This window comes from Anomaloglossus baeobatrachus, chromosome 2 (genome assembly GCF_048569485.1).
Source record: "Anomaloglossus baeobatrachus isolate aAnoBae1 chromosome 2, aAnoBae1.hap1, whole genome shotgun sequence".
NCBI lineage: Eukaryota > Metazoa > Chordata > Amphibia > Anura > Aromobatidae > Anomaloglossus > Anomaloglossus baeobatrachus.
Genome location: NC_134354.1, coordinates 6,735,508 through 6,759,002, shown reverse-complemented (window position 1 = coordinate 6,759,002; position 23,495 = coordinate 6,735,508). Strand labels below are relative to the sequence as shown.

Genomic DNA, 23,495 nt, shown 5'->3' with positions numbered 1-23,495 from the left:
GGAGAGGCGGGGGATCCTGGGAAATGAAGGTCACACTTTCAGTTTTTTGTACGTTCTGAGTGATGATTATTGATGATGATGATGATAAGCTCCTCCCACAGTCGCTGACTGACGCTCCGGATCCTCCCCGTTCATCCGCTGTGGACCAGGAGCCTCCTCCGTTGTCCTCGTCATCCTCTCTGGAGCGGAGACCAGGTAATAGTGATTTTGCTTTTCGATGCTGATGTTCCCCTCTGCTGTAATGTGGTGTGAGGTGTGAGCCCCCCAATATTTCATGGTCATCGCCCCAGTATTACCCCCAGTGCAGAGAATCATCCAGTGATCGAGTCCAGGGAATCCCGAGCACAGCAGCAGCCGGTGACCACGATGGCGGCTACGACGTGCCGCTCACCCCTTCCCTCACATACACCCATATATACAGTCGCAGGGGTCCGGGACCCCCCCTTGCAGGTTTACATATCTCCTGTCTTATTTCTACCCCCAGCTGCCGACATTGCTAGTCTGTATGAGAACGCCGTCTCCCCACCGACACCGCCTACCACAGCCCACCCAAAGCGCAGTGTCCACGACCGGACCCAGCTCAGGTAACAAGACCCACTGAAGCCCCCCATACAGAAGGACCCTGGACCGGGTGTTACTGGGATGTTTATACCTACAGACAAGAAATACAGGAGCAGAAGGCGCAGCTGGCGGCCATGAGAAGCTGTAACCTCCCCCCGTATTTCCACTCCGAATTCGGGGTAGAATTCCTCCAGAATCAGGTACAACCCCGACCCCCGAGGTCAGCGACTGAGCAGGAGCCCAAATACAAAAACGGCAGAGAGCTGTGCTGACCACCATGTCGCCAGGGATGTACACCACCCTGTCGCACGCCCGTAGCCCTTGTCTTACACTCATCTTACGCCCGTAGCCCTCATCTTATGCCCTTCAACTTTTGCCCAGCGCCTTCGACTCTTGCTCGTTGCCGTCGTCTTATACCCGTAGCCCTCGTCTTACTCCCCATAACTTTTTTTTCTCACCCTCGTCTTATGCCTGTTGCCTTCGTCTTATGGCAGCTGTCATCATCTTATGCCTCGCGACTTTTTTCTCGGCTTCATCTTATTCGTCTTATACCCGTCGCCCTCATCTTATGCCTTTTATCTTTTCCCGTCACACTTGTATTTCATCTGTAGCACTCGTCTTACGCCCCTCCTGCTTCTCCCCCCTGTTTCACGTCCGACACCCTCATCTTATGCCCCACGTCTCATGTCCGTTGCCCTCGTCGTCTTATGCCCCTCGTCTTATGCCCCTTGTCTTTTTCCTGTCGCCCTCGTCTTACACCCTTCGCCCTCGTTTCACATCCGTCGCCCTCCTCTTATGCCCCTCGTCTCACACCCCTCGCCCTCGTCTTACGTCCTCCTCCTTATATCCCTCGTCTTACATCTTTCTCCTTATATCCCTCGTCTTACGTCCTTCTCCTTATATCCCTCGTCTTACGTCCTTCTCCCTATGTCCCTCGTCTTACGTCCTTCTCCTTTATATCCCTCGTCTTACATCCTTCTCCTTATATCCCTCGTCTTACATCCTTCTCCCTATATCCCTCGTCTTACATCCTTCTCCTTATATCCCTCGTCTTACATCCTTCTCCTTATATCCCTCGTCTTACGTCCTTCTCCTTATATCCCTCGTCTTACGTCCTTCTCCCTATGTCCCTCGTCTTACGTCCTTCTCCTTTATATCCCTCGTCTTACGTCCTTCTCCTTATATCCCTCGTCTTACATCCTTCTCCCTATATCCCTCGTCTTACATCCTTCTCCTTATATCCCTCGTCTTACATCCTTCTCCTTATATCCCTCGTCTTACGTCCTTCTCTTTATATCCCTCGTCTTACGTCCTTCTCCTTATATCCCTCGTCTTACGTCCTTCTCCTTATATCCCTCGTCTTACATCCTTCTCCTTATATCCCTCGTCTTACGTCCTCCTCCTTATATCCCTCGTCTTACATCCTTCTCCTTATATCCCTCGTCTTACGTCCTTCTCCTTATATCCCTCGTCTTACGTCCTTCTCCCTATGTCCCTCGTCTTACGTCCTTCTCCTTTATATCCCTCGTCTTACATCCTTCTCCCTATATCCCTCGTCTTACATCCTTCTCCTTATATCCCTCGTCTTACATCCTTCTCCTTATATCCCTCGTCTTACGTCCTTCTCTTTATATCCCTCGTCTTACGTCCTTCTCCTTATATCCCTCGTCTTACGTCCTTCTCCTTATATCCCTCGTCTTACGCCCTTCTCCTTATATCCCTCGTCTTACGCCCCTCTCCTTATATCCCTCGTCTTACGCCCTTCTCCTTATATCCCTCGTCTTACGTCCTTCTCCTTATATCCCTCGTCTTACGTCCTTCTCCTTATATCCCTCGTCTTATGCCCTTCTCCTTATATCCCTCGTCTTACGTCCTTTTCCTTATATCCCTCGTCTTACGTCCTTCTCATTATATCCCTCGTCTTACGTCCTTCTCCTTATATCCCTCGTCTTACGTCCTTCTCATTATATCCCTCGTCTTACGTCCTTCTCCTTATATCCCTCGTCTTACGTCCTTCTCCTTATATCCCTCGTCTTACGTCCTTCTCCTTATATCCCTCGTCTTACGTCCTTCTCCTTATATCCCTCGTCTTACGTCCTTCTCCTTATATCCCTCGTCTTACGTCCTTCTCCTTATATCCCTCGTCTTACGTCCTTCTCCTTATATCCCTCGTCTTACGTCCTTCTCCCTATGTCCCTCGTCTTACGTCCTTCTCCTTATATCCCTCGTCTTACGTCCTTCTCCTTATATCCCTCGTCGTACGCCCTTCTCCTTATATCCCTCGTCTTACGCCCTTCTCCTTATATCCCTCGTCTTACGTCCTTTTCCTTATATCCCTCGTCTTACGTCCTTCTCCCTATATCCCTCGTCTTACGTCCTTCTCCTTATATCCCTCGTCTTATGTCCTTCTCCCTATATCCCTCGTCTTACGTCCTTCTCCCTATATCCCTCGTCTTACGTCCTTCTCCTTATATCCCTCGTCTTACGTCCTTCTCCTTATATCCCTCGTCTTACGTCCTTCTCCTTATATCCCTCGTCTTACGTCCTTCTCCTTATATCCCTCGTCTTACGTCCTTCTCCTTATATCCCTCGTCTTACGTCCTTCTCCTTATATCCCTCGTCTTACGTCCTTCTCCTTATATCCCTCGTCTTACGTCCTTCTCCTTATATCCCTCGTCTTACGTCCTTCTCCTTATATCCCTCGTCTTACGTCCTTCTCCTTATATCCCTCGTCTTACGTCCTTCTCCCTATGTCCCTCGTCTTACGTCCTTCTCCTTATATCCCTCGTCTTACGTCCTTCTCCTTATATCCCTCGTCGTACGCCCTTCTCATATCCCTCGTCTTAGGCCCTTCTCCTTATATCCCTCGTCTTACGTCCTTTTCCTTATATCCCTCGTCTTACGCCCTTCTCCTTATATCCCTCATCTTACGTCCTTCTCTTTATATCCCTCGTCTTACGTCCTTCTCCTTATATCCCTCGTCTTACGTCCTCCTTATGTCCCTCGTCTTACACCCTTCTCCTTATATCCTTCGTCTTACGGCCTTCTCCTTTATATCCCTCGTCTTACGCCCTTCTCCTTATATCCCTCGTCTTACGTCCTTCTCCTTATATCCCTCGTCTTACGCCCTTCTCCTTATATCCCTCGTCTTACGTCCTTCTCCTTATATCCCTCGTCTTACGCCCTTCTCCTTATATCCCTCGTCTTACGTCCTTCTCCTTATATCCCTCGTCTTACACCCTTCTCCTTATATCCCTCGTCTTACGTCCTTTTCCCTATATCCCTCGTCTTACGTCCTTCTCCTTATATCCCTCGTCTTACGTCCTTCTCCTTATATCCCTCGTCTTACGTCCTTCTCCTTATATCCCTCGTCTTACGTCCTTCTCCTTATATCCCTCGTCTTACGTCCTTCTCCTTATATCCCTCGTCTTACGCCCTTCTCCTTATATCCCTCGTCTTACGTCCTTCTCCTTATATCCCTCGTCTTACGTCCTTCTCCTTATATCCCTCGTCTTACGTCCTTCTCCTTATATCCCTCGTCTTACGTCCTTCTCCTTATATCCCTCGTCTTACGTCCTTCTCCTTATATCCCTCGTCTTACGCCCTTTTCCTTATATCCTTCGTCTTACGTCCTTCTCCCTATGTCCCTCGTCTTACGTCCTTCTCCTTATATCCCTCGTCTTATATCCCTCGTCTTACGTCCTTCTCCTTATATCCCTCGTCTTACGCCCTTCTCCTTATATCCCTCGTGTCACGAACCACCGGGGGGGGTCACTCAGAAATCCCCCGCGCTGGCTACCAGTACGTCACAATCGGGGGGTAACAAGTGGGGGTCACCCCTCCTTTATACCTCCCGACCGACAGACAGAGCACGTGACGCGCTCTCTAGCGCCCCTCTTATAGTCAGGCCAATTATGGAATTGCCCGACAATAAGCAAGGAGGCCGCTATACTACTTATGCCGATTATTGAAGGGTCCCCGGTGAGAGTAGGGTATATATTCCCCCGACCTCCGCGGGCGGAATATATAAAACCTCCCCGGATCTCACTGGCCTCCCCACAATAATCCTTGGCACAACTCGCTGCCACCAACCGCTTCACGGTAACTATTAGCCGAACACACAGACGTGGGATTCAAGATCGAGATAACAGAACAGCCCAAGATTAATTATATAATTTAATCAGCCTAAAGCACACTAGAAACTACAATATATACAATAGGGAATCTACAGAATATACATATGTCAGAGTACAGTTACAGATAAAGCATGGTTTACAAACAGGTATGCAATTCAATCAGTTACCTTGTGCGTCTGGCCACAGGGGGGCGCTGTAGACCAGGTTTCTAGGAACTCCCACAGATGTTTCCTGCACGTGACCCCCAGCGAAAGAACCTTGGAAAATGGCCGAAGTAGGGTTATCAACCTGGGCAAATCCAGGTCCCCTCCTACCTTAGTGACCTCAGAGGGAGCACTGCTCCACCCCTGGCTGGAGTTATGGACAATCCACAACATGGAATATGGGCCATAACTTTGCCTGGGAGCGTCGTAGGCGGACGCCGACGCTCTCATTGTGACAGCTATGAATTTAGCTACAGAACGAGAGGACTCATGACTTGTCTACTAGTTCCCCATTGGCTGATATCACGCCTGGGGTATTTCCCAAGCTCCCGCTCCCATAAAAAGGGTGTGCCAGCATCGTCCGCATGCGGAGACACCATTTTTATGGTTGCCATATTTATCGGAAATATGGCTTGCGAGATATGAACCATTTTTTACTGGAGTCGTTCTGTCTGGATACTTCCAAGCTTGCTAATTAGATAGCAGCTCCTACCACAGGGTCACGGCAGGGAGTCATCCTGTGTCCATTGTTCCCACATCACCTAATTTCCATATCATAGGAGATGGCCATGGAGGTGTAACACCTTCACAGATGCTGGACATTGAGAACAAGAAGGGAGGGGGCACTGCCAGGGAGTGATGAGCGATTATGACTGGAAGTCATAATTCATCTTCATATCCCGGGATTTGCCTCACACCTCCCCCCTTTTGAGGGCGCTAGGGGGCAGCACACTCCGGTGTTCCCCCGTGCGCCCGTCCGCGACCTCTCCTTGTCGGGACAGCCCGTCTGCGTTACCGTGGTCACGGCCCCTTTTGTGGCGAATGGTGAAGTTGTATTGCTGGAGCGCAAGGCTCCATCGCAACAATCGCCCATTCGTCCCAGAGACGGTGTGCAACCAGCTGAGGGGATTGTGGTCCGTCTCCACGATGAAGTGGCGCCCGTATAGATAGGGTTGCAGACGCTGCAGGGCCCACACTATGGCCAGGCACTCCTTCTCCATCGTGGAATAGGCCACTTCCCTTGGTAACAGCTTCCTGCTCAGGTACAAGACTGGGTGCTCTTGGCTCGCAGAGTCCACCTGGCTGAGCACCGCACCGAGGCCGAAGTCACTGGCGTCGGTCTGTACTACAAACGGCCGCGTGAAGTCGGCTGCCTGTAGCACGGGCGGGCTGGACAGGGCGTCCTTTAGGGCCTGGAAGGCTGTCTCGCAGTCCATTGTCCAATCGACTGCAGAGGGCAGCTTCTTCTTGGTGAGGTCCGTCAAGGGCTTTGCCAGGCTACTATAGCGTGGAACAAACCTCCTATAGTACCCAGCGGTCCCCAAGAAGGACATCACCTGCTTCTTGGTCCTGGGGGTGGGCCAGGATGCGATGGCCTCCACTTTCTCAGGCTCGGGCTTCAGTGTTCTCCCGCCTACCCGGTGACCGAGGTACTGGACCTCGCTCATGGCCAGCTGACACTTTCCCGGCTTGATGGTCAAACCTGCCCGGTGGATCCGCCTGAGCACCTGTGCTAGATGCTCTAGGTGGTCCTCCCAGGTGGGACTGAAGACGGCAATGTCATCCAGGTACGCGGCCGCGTACCCTTCAAGTCCCTTGAGCAGGGTGTTGACCATCCGCTGGAAAGTGGCAGGGGCATTCCTCATCCCGAATGGCATCACCGTGGACTCGTATAGTCCAAATGGGGTAATAAAGGCAGAGCGTTCCCTGGCCTTGCGAGTCAGGGGGATCTGCCAATATCCCCGGCTCAGGTCCATGATGGTCAGGTACTGAGCCCCGGCCAACTGATCGAGCAGGTCATCGATGCGTGGCATTGGGTACGCATCGGCGACCGTGACAGCATTGAGCCCCCTGTAGTCCACGCAGAACCGAGTGGTTCGGTCCTTCTTAGGGACGAGGACTACAGGCGAGGCCCAAGCGCTGTTGGATGCCTGGATCACCCCCAGCTTCAGCATCTCGTCAATCTCCTGGCGCATGTGTTGCTGCACCTCCAGGGAGACCCGATATGCTGAACGCCGGATCGGGGGATGATCCCCAGTGTCCACGTGATGGACAGCCAAGTCAGTCCTTCCGGGCTGGTTGGTAAACAACCCCCGGAAGGGGAGGAGGGTGGCCCACAGCTGGGACCGTTGGTCCTCCAAGAGCTGGTGGCCAACCTCCACATCCTCCATGGATCCGCCTGCCCTAACCTGGGCTAGCATATCCAAGAGGGTTTCCGCTTCTCCCTCCTCGGGCAGGTTGCACACGGGGAACGCACATGCCTCCCGCTCATGATGTGCCTTCATCATGTTCACATGGAAGGGCTTCCGCCTTCCACGGGCAGGGTCCAGGGTGACCAGGTACGTCACAGGGTTGAGCTGCTGGTACACGAGGTATGGGCCTTCCCAGGCTGCCTGAAGCTTGTCCTGTGGTACGGGGACCAGTACCCACACCTTTTGACCCACTTGGTAGGTCCTCTCACAAGCGTTCTGGTCGTACCAACGCTTCTGATCGGCCTGGGCTTGAGCCATATTGTCGTGTACCAGTTGCGTCAAGGCCTGCATTTTGTCCCGGAAGCGCATGACATACTCGATAACCGACACTCCAGGGGTGGCCAAATCCCCTTCCCAAGCCTCTTTCACCAGAGCCAGGGGGCCCCGCACACGTCGCCCGTACAGGAGCTCAAACGGTGAGAATCCTGTTGAGGCCTGTGGAACCTCCCGGTAAGCAAATAACAGGTGTGGGAGATACCGCTCCCAGTCACGCCCATGGGAGTCGACCAACATCTTAAGCATCTGCTTTAAGGTGCCATTGAACCGCTCGCACAGGCCATTAGTCTGTGGATGGTACGGGCTGGCCACCAGATGTCGCACCTGGACTTGCTTACAGAGGGCCTCCATCAGCTGGGACATGAATTGGGTCCCCCGGTCAGTGAGCATTTCCTGGGGAAAACCCACTCGGGAGAAAATCTCCAGCAATGCGGTGGCCACCTTGTCAGCCCGAATGGACGACAAGGCCACTGCTTCTGGGTACCGGGTGGCATAGTCCACTACCGTCAGTATGAAGCGTTTCCCGGAGCTGCTGGGGATGGCCAGCGGGCCGACCAGATCCACAGCCACCCTCCTGAAAGGCTCATCGATGATGGGCAGAGATACCAGTGGGGCTTTGGGGCGTGGCCCCGCCTTCCCCACTCTCTGGCAGGTTTCACACGAACGGCAGTAGGCAGCCACATCGGCCCCCATTTTTGGCCAGTAGAAATGCTGGTTTAACCTGGCCTTGGTCTTAGCGATCCCTAGGTGTCCGGCCATCGGAATCTCATGTGCGATCTGCAACAACTCCGTCCGGAACGGATAGGGTACCACCAACTGTCGGTCCCTGGGCCACGCCTCCGGTGAACCCTGCTGGACCGTGGCCCGGTACAGCCGTCCTTGGTCCCAGACCACTCGCTCCGGGTCCGAGTCCGAGGGAGGCTGTGCCGCCTGCTCCTTTAGAGCTTTCAGGCTGTCGTCAGCTTCTAACGCTGCCTGAAACCCCTGACTAGATGTGGCCAGAATCGACGAGACTGTCACATCTTCGGTCAGTACCCCGGGACCTGTGTCCTGGCCTCCACCTGACTCGGCTGCCACTTGGTCAGAAGGGGAAGAGCTATCGGACCTCCGGGAGGCCCCTTGGCTTCCAGCACTCCCACTGCGGGTGACAGCGGCCACAGCCGCTGCGACCGTGGGTCGTGCCTGCTCCTCCTCCGTTCCTGACCAAGTCGCCGGTTCAGGCAGACCGACCTGGCTTCCTGACACCCCGGTTGTGGGGGAACCATGCACCGAGATCTTACCTGGGAGCACTTCCGCTCCTGGACCGGCCCCAATCTCACCTGCCTGTTCCCCTCCTGCAGCAACAGAACCCCGCTGTGAAATCTCTGGGGACCCCACATTTGCTGTGGTAGCCCCCACCCCACACACTGGTCCTCCCCCTGCAGCACCCTGCTCTCTGCTTATCCCTGCAGAGGGCAGCAGATCCCAGCTCACAGGCTGGTTACTTGTAGAGGCATTGTCACACCTTTCTCTGACCCCCTCCCCTGTCACAGCTGCAGCTGTGTGTGTGTCTATGGTGTCTGTGCAAGCAGAAATATCAGAGTTCACTCCCCCCTCTCTCACATCATTCATAGATAACACATTAACATTGTCAGGAGTCATGTCCGTACTGGCTGAAGGTTCAGCCCTTGGTGGGGGCCCAAACTGGGAGGTTATCTGCCCCAAATCTGTCCCAAGTAGCACGTTTGCGGGAATCCGATCAGTTACCCCCACCTCCCTCACCCCTCGCCCTGCGCCCCAGTCCACATAAATGTCAGCAACAGGCAGCGCCGGGTCAATGCCTCCAATCCCGGAGACAGCGAGGGTTTTTCCAGGGATCAAGTCTTGGGGGGACACCATCTCAGGCCGCACCAGAGTCACCTCCGAGGCGCTGTCTCGCAGTCCTATGGTCACAGACCGGCCGACGGTGACAGGTTGGAAGCTGTCCAGGGACCTACCACCACCCCCACCCACACAATACACCTTGGGCGGCCCTTGGGACGGGGACGGAGCCGGGGCCTTGGGACGCTGAGGGCACATGGCCTTGAAGTGTCCAGGTAGGTTGCACTGGTGGCACCGTCTTGGCTCTGCCACGGGCCTGGAGAGGGGAGTTGAGGGGGACACCCCCTGCAGTCTAGGGGCAGGTGGGGCAGTCGCAGAATTCATCTTACCCCCTCTCCAGGTGCTGCTGGTGGCTGCTCTCCTGGCCTCAGGAGCCCGATTGTTGGTGTAGTCATCGGCCAGGGCAGCTGTAGCCGTGGACCCCTTTGGCTTCTGGTCTCGGATGAACTGGCGGAGATCCTCAGGGCAGTTCCACAAGAGTTGCTCCGTGATGAACAAGTCCAGGATCTCCGGTCCGGTGGAAAGCTGCAGGCCTTGGGTCCAGTGGTCGGCAGCTCGGGCAAGTGCCCGCCTGTGGTCAGCCCAGGAGTCCTTTGGTCCCTTCTGTAGGCTCCGGAACTTCTTGAGGTAGGACTCTGGAGTGAGGTTGTACTGTTGGATCAGGGCCCGCTTGATGGTGTCGTAGCCCTGATCTGCCTCAGCAGGCAAGTCCCCAAGGATTTCCAGGGCCTTACCCCTTAAACGGGGGGTCAGGTATTTGGCCCACTGGTCCTTGTCCAGATGGTGCTGCAAGCAAGTCCGTTCAAAAGCAGTCAAGAAAGAGTCCAAGTCTCCATCCTTCTTCAGCACTGGGAAGTCCTCAACACGGACCTTTGGAAGTTTGGTGTCTTGAAGGTCACGTGTGGCTGATGAGGGCCGGAGCTGAGCTAGCTGCAGCTGGTGGTCCCGGTCTGCCTGTTGCCGTCGCTCCGCAGCCTCACGCTCTGCCTGGCGCTCTGCCTGCCGCTCCGCAGCCTCACACGCTGCCCTGCGCTCTGCCATGAGTTCCCTGTAGCCCTCCCGGTCTCCAGCCTGGAGAAGGGCCATAGCCATTTGAAGAAGGCTATCCGAGCCTCCCAGGCTCGGTGGAATGGCACGTGGTGATCTGCGGCCCGCTGCGGAGCCTGGTGATTCACTGTCCAGTGCAGAGCGGAGGGCTGGCATCTGGCTCGTTGAGGACCCTTGGGTGAGCTGCTCCTCATCTTGTCCAGCAGTGCCAGGTTGTGCAATGTCCTCTGCAGAGCTGTTTTCTGGCGTCGAGCTCCTGGAGGACTCGTGGGCAACCTCCTCATTACTGTCCACAGCACCGTCCTCCCTCTCTTCGGCTCCTGCTTTAGCATTGGCCAGTTGCCTAGCTCTGCTCCTGGTGCCATCAGCCATTCTTGCAGACTTTTGGTCACTGACACAGAACTGACACCTGATGCCTCCACACACCTTACAGTATCTGCACTCTGACCCTCCAGTGTTGAGCTAGTCTGAAGACCCCAGCAGCCACAGCTGCTGCAGGCAGTCTTTAGTGTCTGGGAGTATGGGTCTCACACTCACACACACACTATTATCTCGATCCCACCGCTATGCCACCAATATGTCACAAACCACCGGGGGGGTCACTCAGAAATCCCCCGCGCTGGCTACCAGTACGTCACAATCGGGGGGTAACAAGTGGGGGTCACCCCTCCTTTATACCTCCCGACCGACAGACAGAGCACGTGACGCGCTCTCTAGCGCCCCTCTTATAGTCAGGCCAATTATGGAATTGCCCGACAATAAGCAAGGAGGCCGCTATACTACTTATGCCGATTATTGAAGGGTCCCCGGTGAGAGTAGGGTATATATTCCCCCGACCTCCGCGGGCGGAATATATAAAATCTCCCCGAATCTCACTGGCCTCCCCACAATAATCCTTGGCACAACTCGCTGCCACCAACCGCTTCACGGTAACTATTAGCCGAACACACAGACGTGGGATTCAAGATCGAGATAACAGAACAGCCCAAGATTAATTATATAATTTAATCAGCCTAAAGCACACTAGAAACTACAATATATACAATAGGGAATCTACAGAATATACATATGTCAGAGTACAGTTACAGATAAAGCATGGTTTACAAACAGGTATGCAATTCAATCAGTTACCTTGTGCGTCTGGCCACAGGGGGGCGCTGTAGACCAGGTTTCTAGGAACTCCCACAGATGTTTCCTGCACGTGACCCCCAGCGAAAGAACCCTGGAAAATGGCCGAAGTAGGGTTATCAACCTGGGCAAATCCAGGTCCCCTCCTACCTTAGTGACCTCAGAGGGAGCACTGCTCCACCCCTGGCTGGAGTTATGGACAATCCACAACATGGAATATGGGCCATAACTTTGCCTGGGAGCGTCGTAGGCGGACGCCGACGCTCTCATTGTGACAGCTATGAATTTAGCTACAGAACGAGAGGTTTCATGACTTGTCTACTAGTTCTGCATTGGCTGATATCACGCCTGGGGTATTTCCCAAGCTCCGGCTCCCATAAAAAGGGTGTGCCAGCATCGTCCGCATGCGGAGACACCATTTTTATGGTTGCCATATTTATCGGAAATATGGCTTGCGAGATATGAACCATTTTTTACTGGAGTCGTTCTGTCTGGATACTTCCAAGCTTGCTAATTAGATAGCAGCTCCTACCACAGGGTCACGGCAGGGAGTCCTCCTGTGTCCATTGTTCCCACATCACCTAATTTCCATATCATAGGAGATGGCCATGGAGGTGTAACACCTTCACAGATGCTGGACATTGAGAACAAGAAGGGAGGGGGGCACTGCCAGGGAGTGATGAGCGATTATGACTGGAAGTCATAATTCATCTTCATATCCCGGGATTTGCCTCACACCTCGTCTTACGCCCTTCTTATATCTCTCGTCTTACGCCCTTCTCCTTATATCCCTCGTCTTACGCCCTTCTCCTTATATCTCTCGTCTTACGCCCTTCTCCTTATATCCCTCGTCTTACGCCCTTCTCCTTATATCCCTCGTCTTACGCCCTTCTCCTTATATCCCTCGTCTTACGCCCTTCTTATATCCCTCGTCTTACGCCCTTCTCCTTATATCCCTCGTCTTACGCCCTTCTCCTTATATCCCTCGTCTTACGCCTTTCTCCTTTATATCCCTCGTCTTACGTCCTTCTCCTTATATCCTTCGTCTTACGTCCTTCTCCTTATATCCCTCGTCTTACGTCCTTCTCCTTATATCCTTCGTCTTACGGCCTTCTCCTTTATATCCCTCGTCTTACACCCTTCTCCTTATATCCCTCGTCTTACGTCCTTCTCCTTATATCCTTCGTCTTACGGCCTTCTCCTTTATATCCCTCGTCTTACACCCTTCTCCTTATATCCCTCGTCTTACGCCCTTCTCCTTATATCCCTCGTCTTACGTCCTTCTCCCTATATCCCTCGTCTTACGTCCTTCTCCTTATATCCCTCGTCTTACGTCCTTCTCTTTATATCCCTCGTCTTACGTCCTTCTCCCTATATCCCTCGTCTTACGTCCTTCTCCTTATATCCCTCGTCTTACGTCCTTCTCCTTATATCCCTCGTCTTACGTCCTTCTCCTTATATCCCTCGTCTTACGTCCTTCTCCTTATATCCCTCGTCTTACGTCCTTCTACTTATATTCCTCGTCTTACGTCCTTCTCCTTATATCCCTCGTCTTACGTCCTTCTCCTTATATCCCTCGTCTTACGCCCTTCTCCTTATATCCCTCGTCTTACGTCCTTCTCCTTATATCCCTCGTCTTACGTCCTTCTCCTTATATCCCTCGTCTTACGCCCTTCTCCTTATATCCCTCGTCTTACGTCCTTCTCCTTATATCCCTCGTCTTACGTCCTTCTCCTTATATCCCTCGTCTTACGGCCTTCTCCTTATATCCCTCGTCTTACGGCCTTCTCCTTATATCCCTCGTCTTACGTCCTTCTCCTTATATCCCTCGTCTTACGTCCTTCTCCTTATATCCCTCGTCTTACGCCCTTTTCCTTATATCCTTCGTCTTACGCCCTTTTCCTTATATCCCTCGTCTTACGTCCTTCTCCCTATGTCCCTCGTCTTACGTCCTTCTCCCTATGTCCCTCGTCTTACGTCCTTCTCCTTATATCCCTCGTCTTATATCCCTCGTCTTACGTCCTTCTCCTTATCTCCCTCGTCTTACGCCCTTCTCCTTATATCCCTCGTCTTACGCCCTTCTTATATCTCTCGTCTTACGCCCTTATCCTTATATCCCTCGTCTTACGCCCTTCTCCTTATATCCCTCGTCTTACGCCCTTCTCCTTATATCTCTCGTCTTACGCCCTTCTCCTTATATCCCTCGTCTTACGCCCTTCTCCTTATATCCCTCGTCTTACGCCCTTCTCCTTATATCCCTCGTCTTACGCCCTTCTCCTTATATCCCTCGTCTTACACCCTTCTCCTTATATCCCTCGTCTTACGCCCTTCTCCTTATATCCCTCGTCTTACGCCCTTCTTATATCCCTCGTCTTACGCCCTTCTCCTTATATCCCTCGTCTTACGCCCTTCTTATATCCCTCGTCTTACGCCCTTCTCCTTATATCCCTCGTCTTACGTCCTTCGCCCCCATCCGCCCCCGGACACATCGGTCTGATATTTTTGAGGCATGTGGACACGTCTTTCTCTCCAGGGTCCAGATCTGGATCTTCTGTGCCGGGAGCTGCCCCCGTTCTCCAGACCTGAAGAGGAGGAGACAGACGACGACTTGACCTTCAGCATGGAGGATCAGGAGTCAGGTACCGTCCATAAGAGTCCTGTCCCATTATCTGTGATGTCACCAGCATCTGCCGGCCCAGTGCTGCCAGCTCCTATACTGAGAGGGGAGGCTGAGGTACACATGATGGCGGCACGCTCGCCACCCACCGTCCTCCATCATCTGCTCCGGACCCCCCGGCTTTATTCCTGCAGCCCCTTAGCTCCTTCTCGACTGCGTTGTATCGCGGGAGACATATAGCGGACGGTGGAGCAGTAAGGGACAAATCAATGGCCTCTTTAAGACGTCGTAAAATAAGACGCAGCCGCTCCTCCTGGAAATTGTGATTTTACTCTAAAAAGTCACAAAACGCGTCACACAGAAAAACCCATCTGTATGTATGACTACGTGGTGCGCTACTCCGGCATGGTGTGCTCCTGTAATGTGCTGTGCTCCTGTGATGTGGTGTTTTCCTGCGGCGTGGTGCGATCCTCTGCTGTGGTGCGCTCCTGTGGCGTGGTGCGCTCCTGTGATGTGTTCTGCTCCTCTGGCGTGGTGCGATCCTGTGGCTTGGTGCGATCCTCTGGTGTGGTCTGATCCTCTGGCGTGGTGCGATCCTCTGGTGTGGTGCGATCCTGCGGCGTGGTGAAATCCTCTGGTGTGGTCTGATCCTCTGGCGTGGTGCGATTCTGTGGCTTGGTGCGATCCTCTGGTGTGGTCTGATCCTCTGGCGTGGTGCGATCCTCTGGTGTGGTCTGCTCCTCTGGCGTGGTGCGATCCTGTGGCTTGGTGCGATCCTCTGGTGTGGTCTGATCCTCTGGCGTGGTGCGATCCTATGGCTTGGTGCGATCCTCTGGTGTGGTCTGATCCTCTGGCGTGGTGCGATCCTCTGGTGTGGTGCGATCCTCTGGCGTGGTGCGATCCTCTGGTGTGGTGCGATCCTGTGGCTTGGTGCGATCCTCTGGCGTGGTCTGATCCTCTGGTGTGGTGCAATCCTGTGGTGTGGTCTGATCCTCTGGTGTGGTGCGATCCTGCGGCGTGGTGCGATCCTCTGGTGTGGTCTGATCCTCTGGCGTGGTGCGATCCTCTGGTGTGGTGCGATCCTCTGGCGTGGTGCGATCCTCTGGTGTGGTGCGATCCTGTGGCTTGGTGCGATCCTCTGGTGTGGTCTGATCCTCTGGTGTGGTGCGATCCTCTGGCGTGGTCTGATCCTCTGGTGTGGTGCAATCCTGTGGTGTGGTCTGATCCTCTGGTGTGGTGCGATCCTGCGGCGTGGTGCGATCCTCTGGTGTGGTCTGATCCTCTGGCGTGGTGCGATCCTCTGGTGTGGTGCGATCCTCTGGTGTGGTGCGATCCTCTGGTGTGGTGCGATCCTCTGGTGTGGTGCGATCCTCTGGTGTGGTCTGATCCTCTGGCGTGGTGCGATCCTCTGGTGTGGTGCGATCCTCTGGTGTGGTGCGATCCTCTGGCGTGGTGCGATCCTCTGGCGTGGTGCGATCCTCTGGCGTGGTGCGATCCTCTGGTGTGGTGCGATCCTGCGGCGTGGTGCGATCCTCTGGTGTGGTCTGATCCTCTGGCGTGGTGCGATCCTCTGGTGTGGTCTGATCCTCTGGCGTGGTGCGATCCTGCGGCGTGGTGCGATCCTCTGGTGTGGTCTGATCCTCTGGCGTGGTCTGCTCTTCTGGCGTGGTGCGATCCTCTGGTGTGGTCTGATCCTCTGGCGTGGTGCGATCCTGCGGCGTGGTGCGATCCTCTGGTGTGGTCTGATCCTCTGGCGTGGTCTGCTCTTCTGGCGTGGTGCGATCCTGCGGCGTGGTGCGATCCTCTGGTGTGGTCTAATCCTCTGGCGTGGTGCGATCCTGCGGCGTGGTGCGATCCTCTGGTGTGGTCTGCTCCTCTGGCGTGGTCTAATCCTCTGGCGTGGTGCGATCCTGCGGCGTGGTGCGATCCTCTGGTGTGGTCTGCTCCTCTGGCGTGGTGCGATCCTGCGGCGTGGTGCGATCCTCTGGTGTGGTCTGCTCCTCTGGCGTGGTGCGATCCTGCGGCATGGTGCGATCCTCTGGTGTGGTGTGCTCCTCTGGCGTGGTGCGATCCTGTGGCTTGGTGCGATCCTCTGGTGTGGTGCGATCCTCTGGCGTGGTGCGATCCTCTGGTGTGGTCTGATCCTCTGGCGTGGTGCGATCCTGTGGCTTGGTGCGATCCTCTGGTGTGGTGCGATCCTCTGGCGTGGTGCGATCCTCTGGTGTGGTCTGATCCTGTGGCATGGTGCGATCCTCTGGTGTGGTCTGATCCTCTGGTGTGGTGCGATCCTCTGGCGTGGTGCGATCCTCTGGTGTGGTCTGATCCTCTGGTGTGGTGCGATCCTCTGGTGTGGTCTGATCCTCTGGTGTGGTCTGATCCTCTGGTGTGGTCTGATCCTCTGGTGTGGTCTGATCCTCTGGTGTGGTGCGATCCTGTGGCTTGGTGCGATCCTCTGGTGTGGTGCGATCCTCTGGCGTGGTCTGATCCTCTGGTGTGGTGCGATCCTGTGGCTTGGTGCGATCCTCTGGTGTGGTGCGATCCTCTGGTGTGGTCTGATCCTCTGGCGTGGTGCGATCCTCTGGCGTGGTGCGATCCTCTGGCGTGGTGCGATCCTCTGGTGTGGTCTGATCCTCTGGCGTGGTCTGATCCTCTGGTGTGGTCTGATCCTCTGGTGTGGTCTGATCCTCTGGCGTGGTCTGATCCTCTGGTGTGGTCTGATCCTCTGGCGTGGTCTGATCCTCTGGTGTGGTGCGATCCTCTGGTGTGGTGCGATCCTCTGGTGTGGTGCGATCCTCTGGTGTGGTGCGATCCTCTGGTGTGGTCTGATCCTCTGGTGTGGTCTGATCCTCTGGTGTGGTCTGATCCTCTGGTGTGGTGCGATCCTGTGGCTTGGTGCGATCCTCTGGTGTGGTGCGATCCTCTGGCGTGGTCTGATCCTCTGGTGTGGTGCGATCCTGTGGCTTGGTGCGATCCTCTGGTGTGGTGCGATCCTCTGGTGTGGTCTGATCCTCTGGCGTGGTGCGATCCTCTGGCGTGGTGCGATCCTCTGGTGTGGTCTGATCCTCTGGCGTGGTCTGATCCTCTGGCGTGGTGCGATCCTCTGGCGTGGTCTGATCCTCTGGTGTGGTCTGATCCTCTGGTGTGGTCTGATCCTCTGGTGTGGTCTGATCCTCTGGCGTGGTCTGATCCTCTGGCGTGGTCTGATCCTCTGGCGTGGTCTGATCCTCTGGTGTGGTGCGATCCTCTGGTGTGGTGCGATCCTCTGGTGTGGTGCGATCCTCTGGTGTGGTGCGATCCTCTGGTGTGGTGCGATCCTCTGGTGTGGTCTGATCCTCTGGCGTGGTGCGATCCTCTGGCGTGGTGCGATCCTCTGGTGTGGTCTGATCCTCTGGCGTGGTCTGATCCTCTGGTGTGGTGCGATCCTCTGGTGTGGTCTGATCCTCTGGCGTGGTCTGATCCTCTGGTGTGGTGCGATCCTTTGGTGTGGTCTGATCCTCTGGCGTGGTCTGATCCTCTGGTGTGGTGCGATCCTCTGGTGTGGTGCGATCCTCTGGTGTGGTCTGATCCTCTGGCGTGGTCTGATCCTCTGGTGTGGTGCGATCCTCTGGTGTGGTGCGATCCTCTGGTGTGGTGCGATCCTCTGGTGTGGTGCGATCCTCTGGTGTGGTGCGATCCTCTGGTGTGGTGCGATCCTGTGGCTTGGTGCGATCCTCTGGTGTGGTGCGATCCTCTGGCGTGGTGCGATCCTCTGGCGTGGTCTGATCCTCTGGTGTGGTGCGATCCTCTGGTGTGGTGCGATCCTCTGGTGTGGTGCGATCCTCTGGTGTGGTCTGATCCTCTGGCGTGGTGCGATCCTCTGGTGTGGTGCGATCCTGCGCTGTGGTGCGCTCCTGCGGCGTCAGCGGTGAGACGGCAGTCGGGGCTGATGGCAGGAGTGTCACTTAGCGCAGCATTGTGTGACATAACAGATGTTGCGCTCTCTTTAAAGGGGCGGTGTCCGTGTATTCAGTATTGTCTGCTGCGTGTTCTGCAGGTGACACGACGCCCGCGCACTCCGGGGTCAGCGGATCACCCCAGCGCTCAGGTAAAGAGGCTCCGACATTAATCTCCACCGCCAGCTCCGATTTCCGGCCGCGCCCTGTGCCCACTGTATCATTATCCACAGTGGGCGACGTCATCCTGGGCACAGAAGTGATCACCGCTCGCAGGTATCAGCCGCTATATCACAGCCTGGACGTGACCGGACAGCCCCGCAGAGAGAGGGTGAAGCTGCCCACGGCCATCCTCGGCGGGAAGCCGGCGTCTGTGCTCAGCCCTCAGGTACCCGCTATCATAATGCCGATATGTGGCTATCCTCTGCCCCGACCGCCGCTGACCTCGGCCCCGACCGCCGCTGACCTCGGCCCGGACCGCTGCCCTGACCGCTGCTGACCTCGGCCCCGACTGCCACGGATCTCGGCCCCGACCGCCGCCGACCTCAGCCCCGGCCGCCGCTGACCTCTGCCCCGACCGCCGCCGACCTCGGCCCGGACCGCTGCCCCGACCGCCGCCGTCCTCTGCCCCGACCGCCGCCGACCTCTGCCCCGACCGCCGCCGACCTCAGCCCCGGCCGCCGCTGACCTCTGCCCCGACCGCCGCCGACCTCGGCCCAGACCGCTGCCGCCGACCTCTGCCCCGACCGCCGCCGACCTCTGCCCCGACCGCCGTTGACCTCGGCCCCGACCGCTGCCCCGACCTCTGCTCCGACCGCTGCCCCGACCTCTGCTCCGACCGCTGCCCCGACCTCTGCTCCGACCGCTGCTGACCTCGGCCCCGACCGCTGCTGACCTCGGCCCCGACCGCTGCTGACCTCGGCCCCGACCGCCGCTGAACTCTGCCTTCATGTCTCCAGCTTCCTACAGTGGGAGATCTGGAGCGGCGCCTTCCCCGCGGCCTCCACCTCCTGCCCTCTGTGGTGCAGTTCGGGCTCCTGAGAGAAGGCTTCACCTACTGCACCAGCGTCACCCTCAGGAACATGGGGGTGGACACCTGCAGGTACCCCGCCCCCGCCCAGGCAGCTGCACAATGGTGCCCTCCTGCCCCCGAGTATGCCCTGCAGCAGGGACTGGCGGGAGGACCGTCCTGCCCCCGAGGTTGCCCCGCAGCAGGGACTGGCGGGAGGACTGTCCTGCCCCCGAGTATGCCCTGCAGCAGGGACTGGCGGGAGGACCGTCCTGCCCCCAAGAATGCACCGCAGCTAGGACTGGCGGGAGGACTGTCCTACCCCCGAGTATTCCCCGCAGCAGGGACTGGCGGGAGGACTGTCCTGCCCCCGAGGTTGCCCCGCAGCAGGGACTGGCGGGAGGACTGTCCTGCCCCCGAGGTTGCCCCGCAGCAGGGACTGGCGGGAGGACCGTCCTGCCCCCGAGTATGCCCTGCAGCAGGGACTGGCGGGAGGACCGTCCTGCCCCCGAGTATGCCCCGCAGCAGGGACTGGCAGGACACCGGGGTCCTCCGCTTCCATACTTTTTCTTTCTGGAAGGTTCCGTGTGAAGCAGCCACCGCCGAGCACTGGACTGAGGGTCTCGTACACCCCGGGCCCGGTAAGTGTCTCCTGTACGAGTGCGTGGCTCCTCCGGGGTTTCCGCTCCTGACCCGGCTCCTCTGCTCAGGTGGCCGCAGGGATGCAGACGAGGCTGGACGTGGAGATCTTTGCGATGGCCGTGGGCCTGGAGGGACCGGAAGCATCCTCCAACTGTGACCACTGCATCCAGATCCAGAGCGAGGCGGAGACACTGCACCTCCCCGTGACCGCAAATATCCTTCACTAACCGCCCGCGCACAAGCAACGGCGGAATCAGGGCTCTGGTGATAGTATATGACGCCGTGGTACTGATGTCCTCTGAGCACACAGTGACTGCACCAGCAGAATAGTGAGTGCAGCTCTGGAGCATAATACAGGAGGTAACTCAGGATCAGTAATGTAATGTATGTACACAGTGACTGCAGCAGCAGAATAGTGAGTGCAGCTCTGGAGTGTAATACAGGAGGTAACTCAGGATCAGTAATGTAATGTATGTACACAGTGACTGCACCAGCAGAATAGTGAGCGCAGCTCTGGGGTATAATGCAGGAGGTAACTCAGGATCAGTAATGTATGTACACAGTGACTGCACCAGCAGAATAGTGAGTGCAGCTCTGGAGTATAATACAGGAGGTAACTCAGGATCAGTAATGTAATGTATGTACACAGTGACTGCACCAGCAGGATAGTGAGTGCAGCTCTGGAGTATAATACAGGAGGTAACTCAGGATCAGTAATGTAATGTGTGTACACAGTGACTGCACCAGCAGAATAGTGAGTGCAGCTCTGGAGTATAATACAGGAGGTAACTCAGGATCAGTAATGTAATGTATGTACACAGTGACTGCACCAGCAGGATAGTGAGTGCAGCTCTGGAGCATAATACAGGAGGTAACTCAGGATCAGTAATGTATGTACACAGTGACTGCACCAGCAGAATAGTGAGTGCAGCTCTGGAGTATAATACAGGAGGTAACTCAGGATCAGTAATGTAATGTATGTACACAGTGACTGCACCAGCAGAATAGTGAGTGCAGCTCTGGAGTATAATACAGGAGGTAACTCAGGATCAGTAATGTAATGTATGTACACAGTGACTGCACCAGCAGAATAGTGAGTACAGCTCTGGGGTATAATGCAGGAGGTAACTCAGGATCAGTAATGTATGTACACAGTGACTGCACCAGCAGAATAGTGAGTGCAGCTCTGGAGTATAATACAGGAGGTAACTCAGGATCAGTAATGTAATGTATGTACACAGTGACTGCACCAGCATAATAGTGAGTGCAGCTCTGGAGCATAATACAGGAGGTAACTCAGGATCAGTAATGTAATGTATGTACACAGTGACTGCACCAGCAGAATAGTGAGTGCAGCTCTGGAGCATAATACAGGAGGTAACTCAGGATCAGTAATGTATGTACACAGTGACTGCACCAGCAGAATAGTGAGTGCAGCTCCGGAGGATAATACAGGAGGTAACTCAGGATCAGTAATGTATATACACAGTGACTGCACCAGCAGAATAGTGAGTGCAGCTCTGGAGGATAATACAGGAGGTAACTCAGGATCAGTAATGTAATGTATGTACACAGTGACTGCACCAGCAGAATAGTGAGTGCAGCTCTGGAGTATAATACAGGAGGTAACTCAGGATCAGTAATGTATGTACACAGTGACTGCACCAGCAGAATAGTGAGTGCAGCTCTGGAGTATAATACAGGGGGTAACTCAGAATCAGTAATGTATGTACACAGTGACTGCAGCAGCAGAATAGTGAGTGCAGCTCTGCAGTATAATACAGGAGGTAACTCAGGATCAGTAATGTATGTAGACAGTGACTGCAGCAGCAGAATAGTGAGTGCAGCTCTGCAGTATAATACAGGAGGTAACTCAGAATCAGTAATGTAATGTAATGTATGTACACAGTGACTGCACCAGCAGAATAGTGAGTGCAGCTCTGGAGTATAATACAGGAGGTAACTCAGGATCAGTAATGTATGTGCACAGTGACTGCACCAGCAGAATAGTGAGTGCAGCTCTGGAGGATAATACAGGAGGTAACTCAGGATCAGTAATGTAATGTATGTACACAGTGACTGCACCAGCAGAATAGTGAGTGCAGCTCTGGAGTATAATACAGGAGGTAACTCAGGATCAGTAATGTATGTACACAGTGACTGCACCAGCAGAATAGTGAGTGCAGCTCTGGAGTATAATACAGGGGGTAACTCAGAATCAGTAATGTATGTACACAGTGACTGCAGCAGCAGAATAGTGAGTGCAGCTCTGCAGTATAATACAGGAGGTAACTCAGGATCAGTAATGTATGTAGACAGTGACTGCAGCAGCAGAATAGTGAGTGCAGCTCTGCAGTATAATACAGGAGGTAACTCAGAATCAGTAATGTAATGTAATGTATGTACACAGTGACTGCACCAGCAGAATAGTGAGTGCAGCTCTGGAGAATAATACAGGAGGTAACTCAGGATCAGTAATGTATGTGCACAGTGACTGCACCAGCAGAATAGTGAGTGCAGCTCTGGAGAATAATACAGGAGGTAACTCAGGATCAGTAATGTATGTACACAGTGACTGCACCAGCAGAATAGTGAGTGCAGCTCTGGAGTATAATACAGGAGGTAACTCAGGATCAGTAATGTATGTACACAGTGACTGCAGCAGCAGAATAGTGAGTGCAGCTCTGAAGTATAATACAGGAGGTAACTCAGGATCAGTAATGTAATGTATGTAGACAGTGACTGCAGCAGCAGAATAGTGAGTGCAGCTCTGCAGTATAATACAGGAGGTAACTCAGAATCAGAAATGTAATGTATGTACACAGTGACTGCAGCAGCAGAATAGTGAGTGCAGCTCTGAAGTATAATACAGGAGGTAACTCAGGATCAGTAATATATGTACACAGTGACTGCACCAGCAGAATAGCGAGTGCAGCTCTGGAGTATAATACAGGAGGTAACTCAGGAGCAGTAATGTATGTACACAGTGACTGCACCAGCAGAATAGTGAGTGCAGCTCTGGAGTATAATACAGGAGGTAACTCCGGATCAGTAATATATGTACACAGGGACTGCACCAGCAGAATAGTGAGTGCAGCTCTGGAGTATAATACAGGAGGTAACTCAGGAGCAGTAATGTATGTACACAGTGACTGCACCAGCAGAATAGTGAGTGCAGCTCTGGAGTATAATACAGGAGGTAACTCCGGATCAGTAATATATGTACACAGGGACTGCACCAGCAGAATAGTGAGTGCAGCTCTGGAGTATAATACAGGAGGTAACTCAGGATCAGTAATGTAATGTATGTAGACAGTGACTGCACCAGCAGAATAGTGAGTGCAGCTCTGGAGTATAATACAGGAGGTAACTCAGGATCAGTAATGTATGTAGACAGTGACTGCACCAGCAGAATAGGGAGTGCAGCTCTGGAGTATAATACAGGAGGTAACTCAGGATCAGTAATGTATGTACACAGTGACTGCACCAGCAGAATAGTGAGTGCAGCTCTGGAGTATAATACAGGAGGTAACTCAGGATCAGTAATGTATGTACACCGTGACTGCACAAGCAGAATAGTGAGTGCAGCTCTGGAGTATAATACAGGAGGTAACTCAGGATCAGTAATGTATGTACACAGTGACTGCACCAGCAGAATAGTGAGTGCAGCTCTGGAGTATAATACAGGGGGTAACTCAGGATCAGTAATGTATGTAGACAGTGACTGCACCAGCAGAATAGTGAGTGCAGCTCTGCAGTATAATACAGGAGGTAACTCAGAATCAGTAATGTAATGTATATAGACAGTGACTGCAGCAGCAGAATAGTGAGT

General features: G+C 54.4%; 1 protein-coding gene across 2 annotated transcripts in view; it reads left to right on the top strand.

Annotated features, from left to right (window-relative positions):
- The window catches only part of SPAG17 (sperm associated antigen 17), a 384,631-nt gene that overhangs the window by 360,340 nt on the left and 796 nt on the right, over window positions 1–23,495 (top strand). For both annotated transcript variants that reach the window (XM_075334839.1, XM_075334840.1), the window contains exons 37-45: window positions 102–195; window positions 485–584; window positions 659–761; window positions 13,997–14,102; window positions 18,114–18,164; window positions 18,246–18,400; window positions 18,972–19,114; window positions 19,602–19,662; window positions 19,732–19,876. In XM_075334839.1, coding sequence (XP_075190954.1) covers window positions 102–195; window positions 485–584; window positions 659–761; window positions 13,997–14,102; window positions 18,114–18,164; window positions 18,246–18,400; window positions 18,972–19,114; window positions 19,602–19,662; window positions 19,732–19,876 — 958 coding nt within the window. The remainder of the gene's footprint in view (window positions 1–101; window positions 196–484; window positions 585–658; window positions 762–13,996; window positions 14,103–18,113; window positions 18,165–18,245; window positions 18,401–18,971; window positions 19,115–19,601; window positions 19,663–19,731; window positions 19,877–23,495) is intronic.